The sequence below is a fragment of the Octopus bimaculoides genome, chromosome 16 (genome assembly GCF_001194135.2).
Source record: "Octopus bimaculoides isolate UCB-OBI-ISO-001 chromosome 16, ASM119413v2, whole genome shotgun sequence".
In the NCBI taxonomy this organism is placed as follows: Eukaryota; Metazoa; Mollusca; class Cephalopoda; order Octopoda; family Octopodidae; genus Octopus; species Octopus bimaculoides.
The window spans coordinates 34,384,093-34,394,263 of NC_068996.1; the positions used below are offsets into that span (position 1 = coordinate 34,384,093).

The window sequence follows — 10,171 nt, forward strand, 5'->3', positions numbered from 1 at the left end:
ATATATATATTGTTTCGAATTTGTGTGAATGTGTATATTAGTTGAATAAAGTTAAAACATAGTCTGGTTTTCACGTTTTTTAATATGGTATTTTAACAAAATTAGCACTTTCATACATAGTGTACTCATCAGATTTCAAATGTGTTTAGTACCTCTTAGAATGCTCCAACCAGCTGGCTGGAGTGTTCTAAGAGGTATTAAAGTTGTCAAGAACTCAACTGTCAGTGAAATACATTTGAAATCTGATGAGTACACTATGTATGAAAGTGCTAATTTTGTTAAAATGCTTTAATAAAAAATGTGAAAACCAGGCTGTATTTTAACTCTATTCAACTAATACATATATATAATTTAAGCATCTTAGGTAAAGCTTTCTAACTTGGACAGATAACGTTGTGATGTCACTTTGTTATAGTGGTTAGCAGTTATATGGTTTACAGCAGATATGGTGCTCAAATCCTATGGGTACTGTTACAACTTTTTTCTGTCTCCTTTCATCACAATTTTACATGTTTTCCATGCTGGTATGGGCTAGATAATATAGTACATATTACTATATACTGTGTTGACAGGTATATAGTAATATATAACCATTGGCAGGTTGCTCATTTAAGCGGACGTTAAACGATGATGATGATGATGATCTCTTTTTGACATCTTCAGATCAATCTTTACCATCTCTGCTCGTGTCTTCTTCCTCTTCTTTATCCTTCTGTCATCTTCCATGAGCATTACATGTCCCTACCAAATCAGTTGTCTCTCTTGCACACTACAACTGATTTCTTCTCCACTATGTTGCTTCGTTTCTATCCAATTTTCTCACATCTTCATTCAATACCCATGTCTCACAACCATGTAAGCAGCACACTTTATACACAAACAACATACAATCTGCCACTTCCTTGAAGAGAGAAATCGTTGTTGTCAGCTGATGTATTAGTACATCCACTTTTTCCACATTGTCTTTATTCTGATCACTTTCGGATTACCCTTCTCCACTGCTGATTAGGTCATGTAGGTTAAAGAAATGTTCTGAGTATTGAATTTTTTTTTTTTCTTTAACAGTACTGTGAGAACTAACAACTCCTATAATCTGCAGTCAGCCTACATGTGATTCTAGTACACTTCTTGTACATCCCCTCCCCACATATGCACAGATATTCTTGCAAATATAAGCTCAGAGAGGGGAGACACTAATGTGTATGTGTGCGTGTCATATGAGCATGGTAATGCGATGGGTTCCTGCACAGTTTTCTTCTACTAAATTCCAGCATGTAATCACCTATGAATTTGGTAGAACACAAGCCAGATTGACTATATTCTCACCACAAACAGGAAGAGGCAAATGCTTGTAAATGCAGTCTTTCCCTGGTCAAGAATGTACAACTGAACATAGGCTAGTGGTTAGTAACTTCAGACTTAGGACAGAGATACAAACCACTTTGGAAAATGGAAGCTTAACAATTCAGTGAACAGTCAGAAATTTAGAGAAGTACTAGTTAAGTATTAATTGAAAAGGAAGAGGAGATAGACATACAGCATACAAGACAACCGGAAGGTCATGCAAGACAACTTACTAATGGCTACAGATCAAATCTGTGGCTGGAGAAAAGTTTCAGCCAGATTGAGAGTGACATGGTTGTAGAACATTAAAGTCAAAAAGGCAATAGGAAAACACAACAGAGGAGTTAAAGAGTGAGTGCCCATGAGAACCTTCTTATACTGGTGACTTTGTTCTTATAGTTGATTCTGTAATAGAATTAGAAAAATTTCAGATGTGGAAGCAAAACCTGGAATTAAAGGGCCTTAAAGTTAACTTGACAAAGACCAAAGTTATAGTAAATAGGAAAACAAACTGAATGCTTCCTCCATTAGGAAAATGACCCCACTCGATATGTAGAGAAGGAGTAGGTAGAAATTCTATATTCCGTACTCAGTGCAAACTACAGTTATATAAAAGTTGCAGTGAAATTGCAGGAAAATTTGGAGAAAGTGGACTTTTTTGTAACAGATGCACAAGAGCAATAGATACAAGAACCTGTGAGAAATAGAAATTCTCAGATGCCCAGGAGGTTAGCTAGAGATAGTAGATAGCTTATTACCTAAGTGACCTAATTTGCAGTGGAGTAGGATGTTCTAAAAGCATAGTTGCTAGAATAAGAACAAAATGGGGGAATGTTCAGAGCTATTACCTCTGTTGGTAACAAAAGCCACTATCTTTCTCTCAGAATGAATGATAGATTGTATGGTACTTGTGTACAAACAGCAATGTTACATGGTAGTGAAATGTGAGCTGTGAATGCAGAGGATATGTAAAGACAAGAAAATTAGCTGCTCCATTGGATGTGCAATGTCAGTGTGCTTATATGGAAAAGGGCAAATGTATTGAGAGTAAAACTGGGCATAAGAGACATCAGATGTGATGTCCAGGGGAGATGACTGTGGTAAGTATGGATGAGTACAGTAGCACAAAGTGCTGATCACTAAATGTGGATGTGGCCTGTGGAAGAGGGAGTCCTAGCAAGGTGTGAGTAGAAGTAGTGAAGACCAATTACAGGATATTGAGCTTGCAGAAAAGATAGCAAAGGAGTGAGATGACTGTGATTCATTGTTTGAGGAGACCTGTCCGCCTCGACAAAAAGAGATGTCCTAAAAGCATATCATTTTGTCTATATCCCTGCATTCAAGCTGCCTCACAACCTGTCTTCCAAATAACCATCCCTCCATTAGTCTTCTTAATATAATATACCACTATTGAACACTGTCTCATATTGGCCATTGACACTCCTTTGTTTCTCTCTTTCTCATATATATATATATATATATATATATATATATATATATATATATATATATATATATATATATATATATGAGAGAGAGATAGAGAGAAAACCATCCACTCACCCATCCACTCCTACATACTGCTGATCTCTGCCTTTGTTATTAAGCTCTTTTCCACACTTCACACCATCTCTATTACTCATTCATACAAGTTTATTACAATGCTGCTCGCCATCCCTCCTTTGTGTACACCCCACTTATCACGTCCTCCTCCCTTACCCACTCATATTTCCTTCACACACACACAAGGAACTGATATTCACCATTGATCATGCCCCCTCTTTTGTTAGGGGGAAAGCTAGAAGTAATTGATAGTTTCTGTTATCTAGGTGACCAAGTCAGTAGTGGAGGTGGATGCTCCGAGAGTGTAACTGCTAGAATAATATTAGGCTGGGCAAAGTTCAGAGAGCTCCTACTTCTGTTGCGAACTAAGGGCCTCTCCCTCAGAGTGAAAGGCAGATTGTATGATGGCTGTGTGCAAAGAGCCATGCTACACGACAGTGAAACATGGGCTATGCCTGCTGAGGACATGTGTAGGTTTGTAGAGATGAAGCCAGTATGTTTTGCTGGATGTGCAATGCAGTGTGCATGTACAACAGAGTGTAAGCATCTTGAGAGAAAAGTTGGACATAAAAGGCATCAGATGTGGTGTGCAAGAGAGTGACAACTGTGCTGGTATGGTCTTGTGATGCATATGGATGAAGACAGTTGTGTAAAGAAGTGCCAATCTCTAATCTTGAACTGTGGAGGGAAGCATGGTAGTGAAGCATGATCTTTAAATGACAATGACAAGCAACTGAGACCTTTGGTGATATGCTGTACTTGAGAAGAGCCATCGAACCAAGTGAAATTGTAGTCGTGGTTGATGCCAGTGTCATGTAACTGGCACCCGTGCCGGTGGTTTGTAAGATGCACCCTTTGAACATTGGGCTTCACAGAGGTGATGAACAAGTGAAATCATAGTTGTGGCACATAAAAGCACCCATGACACTCTTTGAGTGGTTGGCATTGGGATGGGCATCCAGCCCTTGGAACCATCCTAAATCAAACTGGAACTTGGCATAACTCTCCAGCTTACCACTTTCAGTCAAACCATCTACCCCATGCCAGCATGGAAAACAGACACTAAAAGACGATGAAGATGGTAATGATATAATGTTGATACCTGTGTGATACATGTGCTTCATCAATTCATGTTTGCTTTCCATGCTGGGCTGGATTGGATGGCAATAACTGAGTTTGAATTGGTTATTTCAGACTTCCCCCTCTCTTAGATGTGTTGGGGAATCATGCTTCACCCATTTGTTTTAATTTTGGTGTGGTTTCTACATCTGGCTTTCCTAGTATCAAGCAATTTACAGAGTGCACTGTATGCTATTTATCATAACTTTATCATGCATTTGTGAGATTGTCTTGTAGTGGAGTCCATTTTGCTGTTTGCTGTCTCCGTTCACTTGGAGCAGTGTGACCAATTGAATGGATAGAAGGAAGAGGGTGAATAAAGATGAACCTAGATGAGAGGGAGGAAAAGGAAAACATGGTGGGTGATGTGTGGAAGAAGGGTAAATGGAGAAATAGTGAAGAAATGATGCAACAAGAGAATTAGTAGTGGCACGAAGGGGAAAGAGATTGCATAATATATATGTAGAAATGGTCATTGGTGAAAGAGAGAAAGTGATGGATGTCAGTAATGAGTGACCAGAGGTGGAGGGAGTGGTAGCTAGCAGTATGAAATTGGGTGGTGGTGGTGGTTATGATTGTAAAGTTTAGCTAATGGAGAGATATCTGAGGGAAAGTGAGTGGTGGTTGCCAGCATAAGAGGACGAATAGACAATGCATTTGATTCCAATAGGTTTAGTGCAATCCCTCCTTACTCAGACATATGTATAGATGTATATAAAAAATAATAATAATAATAATGAAAGTATTGTGTGCAGTGCTCAAATTAAAGTTGCATGTATAGTATATAGAATCATGTGCAAATGTCAGGAAAGTGAATAGTGTATGTGTTATGATATATACATGTGCATGTGTATGGAGGAGGGGACATTAGGTGTAGTGTTGGTGAATTTCAGGAAGCATGGAAGTTTCAAAGGATGCAATGTCTTGGCAACTAACAACTGATGCATGTAATTTGTTCTATGCTTCAAGAATTCCGAGTGTGAAAAAATGTTTCTGAAAGTCATGGGAGCTGTACTGTTTTCTGACTTTGTAGGCATGCCCACATGTCTTAGACACACAGAGCTCAAAAAGGTGCTCGAGGTGGTTGTTGGCATGATGGTTAATAATTTTGTTGATGTTTACCAAGTCAGTTACCAGACGTCAGAGAGCTTCAATGTATCAGTGCCCAGGGAAGCAAGGTGTTCAGAGTATGGTAGATACCCGATGGAGGGTATTTGCTTGATTTCACATCTCTGAACAGTTTCCAGGAGGTCAATGTTCTGAGCAAGATGGGGTTCCAGACTGGTGATGCAAATTCCAAGTGTGGCTGCACCATAGCCATATACAACCTTAAATAGACAGCTGGAGAGTGGCTGACAAAGGTCTTGCTGAATGATGCCAAGACACCCTCAACCTTCTTGACAATTTTAGAGATGTGCTTTGTCCAGCGCAGTGTTCAGGATCTGTCCTTTTTAGTTCAAGGTACAGCTTGATGTCATCTGCATATTTCAGCATTGTGGTATTCTTTAAGTTGGTATCTATGTCATTAATGTATGCAACAAACAAAAGGGGACCAAGAATGGATCCTTGCAGTACACCAGATGACATCTCATAGGGTGAAGAATGCTGTCCTAGAACTGTGACTACCTCTTTTTGGCTGAGAATGAAGAACTCCAACCAGTTATAGAGATCATCTTTTACACCCATTGCAGAGAGTTTTTCCATAAGTCTTTTGTGTGGCATAGAATTAAAACCTTTAGCAAACTCAAGGTAAACAACATCGACCTATGGGCTACCATCAGTGATCCAGGTAATGTCTTCAAGAAACTCAATAAGTTGATCACAGCAGTTGGAATTAGGGATAAATCCAAATTGTGAGGGCCAGATAAGGCTTTGAGAATTCCAGAGTGTTTCTCTGACACAAGATTCCTTCAGTTTGGCAATGCAGTTTGTAAGACTGACTGGACGATGGTTTACAGGCGACGGGCGGTCACCCTTTTTGAACAGAGAAATGACACTGGCAGTTTTTCACTGCCAGTGTGTCTGTGTGTATACACACATGTATGTTTATGTGTACAGTGTTTCCTTGCCACTACCTCCTAACCTAGGTGCTTTCTTTTACTTGTTTCAGTCATTTGATTATGGTCATGTTGGAGCACTGCCTTGAAGGGTTTTAGTTGAATAAATCGACTCCAGGACTTATTCTTAAGCCTAGTACTTACTTTATCAGTCCCTTTTGCTGAACTGCTAGGTTGTAGGGATGTAAACACACCAACGTTGATTGTCAAGCAGTGATGGGGTGGGGACAAACAAAGACACACACATACATGTAGATATAGGCATACAACGGGCTTCTTTCAGTTTCCATCTACTAAATCCACTCACAAGGCTTTGGTTGACCTGAGGTTATAGTAGAAGACACTTGCCCAAGGTGACATGCAGTTGGGAAGCTACCTTCTTTCCACACTGCTATGCCTGTTGGTGTTTATTTTTTCCTATCTGGTCAAGAAGTTTGATTCATAACCGTGACTTTTAGTTCAGTTTCACCTTGCAACACCATGGTAAGTACCTTATACAATACTTCCCAGGCTGACCAAATCAATGCCTTGCATGGGAACTTGTTAGATGAAGACCGCAGGTAACCTTTCAAGTGTGTGTGTGTGTGTGTGTGTGCGTACATGATGATGTGTGTCAATGTTTGTAGATTCCTCACTCGTCACTAGCAGTTATTACCAGTTATGCTGCAAATTTGAAAACCTCAAGAATAAAGAAAGAATTCCTTACTTGAAAAACAGGCAAAAGTTGGAAATAGATACAGCATTTGATTACAAAATCCTGCCTGAAATAATTCTACATCTAAATCTGAACCAGCATGGGAAAACATATTGAACAAATGAATATAATTAGACATTTAATAGTAATTAAAGATAGTTTTCATCTCTCCCTACTCCAAGACCAAATTCCAACAGATATATCTTGGTCTTTCATGCTCCATTGAGCATAATAAAATGTATGCTAAAATTTCAAATTTCATCTAAAGTTTTTCCTCTTTGTGAAATTGTCTATGTATGTGAGAAAGAAATTGATTTTTACCAGTCAGTTTTTCTCATTAAATAACCAACCTATTAATTAATAACTGCAATATAAAGTTGTCTTTTAATTTTTTCTGCTAGTCTACGCTGATGGTAGCATATGTTTGGATATACTTCAGAATAGATGGAGTCCAACATACGATGTATCATCGATATTAACATCCATTCAGGTAAACAGTTTTTACAAGTTCTTTTTTTTTTCTTTTGTTTTTTATTTTTTGTTTCACATAAACATCTAAAATATATGGTTTTTAAATGTATGTATAACTTTGTATAAAACACATATATGATAGTACAGCTGGGTTACTGAGTGCACACAACAGGTATTCATTCATGAAAATAACCTATCTGTGCAAATGCATGTTTATGCATTTAAGTACTCGTGTGCATGCAAGAATTGTATGTTCTAACTCATGCATATATTAGTGCTAACATGTGTAAGCACAAATGCATACACACATTCATTTACACACACACACACACATGTATATTCAAACTAGTGTCAGTATCAGAGAATAAAATGCTCCTGGTACACTCTGTAAAGTGGGTGGTGTTAGAAAGCATATCCAGCTGGAGAAACCATACTAAAGCAGACATTGAAGCATGATTCAGTCCTTGAACTGTCAAACTGTTTAACCCATACCAGTATGAAACATGGATGTTATATGGTGATGATGATGAGAAAAAAGAAAACACAAACTAATTTCAGAAACATGAGAATACTTTAAGGAATTGTAATATAGTGGTATGGTTCACTGTACTGTCTCCATGACCAACACACTTAACTGTCAGCAATCCAGTTTACCTAGCTGTAAATAGATACCACAGTGTGATATAATAATTTACTATCCAATATGTCATTTCTATCCCATCTACTTAAATTGAGATCAACACCAGACCTAAAAATTATAAGGTCTCAAAATTGGATTACTTTTATTAAAATTTTTTTTTCTTTCTTTCCTGTTTCTTGAGAATGGTTGGAGCGACTTATGTTGAAACAATTATTTTTATAATTGTATGATGTTTCTTCTATCTTGGAAGGATTAGAGTTATCTGGAGGTCAGCCAAGTGTTTGTTGCTCAGCAATTGAAAGTAATATCTGAGCTAATAATGTAGCTATAATATAGCAATACTGAAATAATGTAGTAACACTGTAGTAATAATTTTGGATTTGTCAGTAGGCCAAAAGTTTATTATTTTGAGTTCATAGTCACTTTTGTGTTTGTATATTACACACACATGTAAGCACCCATTTGTGTATGTGAGTGTGTGTGTGTTTTTTATGATTAGTTACACCATCATCATCGTTTAACGTCCACTTTCTATGCTGGCATGGGTTGGATGGTTTGACTGAGGACTGGCAAGCCAGAAGGCTGCACCAGGCTCCAATCTCATCTGGCAAGGTTTCTACAGCTGGATGCCCTTCCTAACACCAACCTCTCTGAGAGTGTAGTGGGTGCTTTTTATGTGCCACCAGCACAGGGGCCAGTCAGGCCGTACTGGCATTGACCATGCTCAAATGGTGTTCGTTACATGCTACTGGCACAAGAGTCAATCAGGCAGCACTGGCAACAACCATGCTTGAATGGTGCTTTTTATGTGCCACCAGCATAGGACCAGTCGGGCGGCATCGACCACGTTCGCATGGTCTATTTTACATGCCACTGGCATGGGAGCCAGTCCAGTGGGACTGGTATCAACCACACTCAAATGGTGCTTTTTACAATAAAACAATTTTACATTCATCAATTTAAAATTAATCTATATTTTTATTGAGTACAAATTATTCCTATACAAGAATGTTCTTGATAGTGACTTCAATGTTTCAGCCAGTTAAGCCATTGTCAGGTAGTCTGACAATGGCTTAATTGGCTGAAACTTTGAAGTTAGTGAAGAACATTTTTATATAAGAATAATATATATATATATATATGCTTAACCCTTTTGATACCAACCTGATTGAAACTGCCTCTGGCTCTAGTAGTACAAATGTCTTGTTTTCAAAAGTTTTGAATTAAAATCTTCCACCAAACCTTAGTCATAATTTATGTTCCTAATACTAACTTAATGATAACTAAGTTATTTTACTAAATTCTTAGTTATATTTAAAATTAATTGAAAGAAACACAGAGCACCTCAACAGAAATATGGTAACAAAAAGGTTAAGTGATGTTATTCTAATGCAATTGAATTACTGACCATTTCTTGGTATGATTTCATGCTGATAGAGTTGTCCTGACCTTCACACACACACACACACGCGCGTGTAGATCATCGTAATCATCATCATCATTTTGACATCTGCTTTTTAAGAGCCTTGAATTCATAAAAATGTTGCTGATGATGATAAAACTGTTGCAGTGGAATTTTCTCTATTCAGATGCCCTTCCTGTCACCAACCTTTACTTGTTCCAAGCAAGAAAATAATCCACTACTCTATCAAACAGTCAACATCCCACACATGTTTACACAGAGAACTGGACACAAACAACAGTTTGAACGTGCCTTTTGTTTTATAAAGAACGGGCAACATGTCAAGAAACTCACACATGGTTTTGCAGTGAGCTATAAGCAAACACTGCAACATGTAAGAACATCGGGACTTTTATTTACTGTGAACAGTGAGGAGAAATACGGCCTCATTTGCACATGAATGTATGTGTGCACACACACACACACACACAGACACATGCTCACTCTTGTTCCTCAGTATTTGTTTAGCAATTCTTTTGATGTTGATATCCACAGCTGTTGTATAGAACATCAGCTGCATCCACATGATGGGACCAGATGCCTAGTTCCAGAGTGAAGTCCTGAACTTCTTAAGCAAACAGCCATGCCTGTATTATATATATATATATAGTTTTAGGGGAAAGAACCAAGGTTCATGAGCTCATCGAGGAAAATCCACTGTCACATATATGTGAAAGTGGATTTTCATCGATGAGTTTATGAACCTTGGTTCTTTTCTCTAAAACTATATATTTAATACTGTGAAACTTAATTTAATTTTAATTTTCATAAATTGATTTTAATTGAGTTTTTACCTGTAATTTTCGATTTTTATCCCTAAT

The 10,171-nt window shown here is 37.9% G+C and overlaps 1 protein-coding gene across 1 annotated transcript in view; it reads left to right on the forward strand.

Annotated features, from left to right (window-relative positions):
* Positions 1-10,171, forward strand: part of LOC106874636 (ubiquitin-conjugating enzyme E2-17 kDa) — a 33,706-nt gene that overhangs the window by 20,062 nt on the left and 3,473 nt on the right. The window contains exon 4 of the mRNA XM_014922431.2: positions 7,179-7,267. Within this exon, the coding sequence (XP_014777917.2) occupies positions 7,179-7,267 (89 nt within the window). The remainder of the gene's footprint in view (positions 1-7,178; positions 7,268-10,171) is intronic.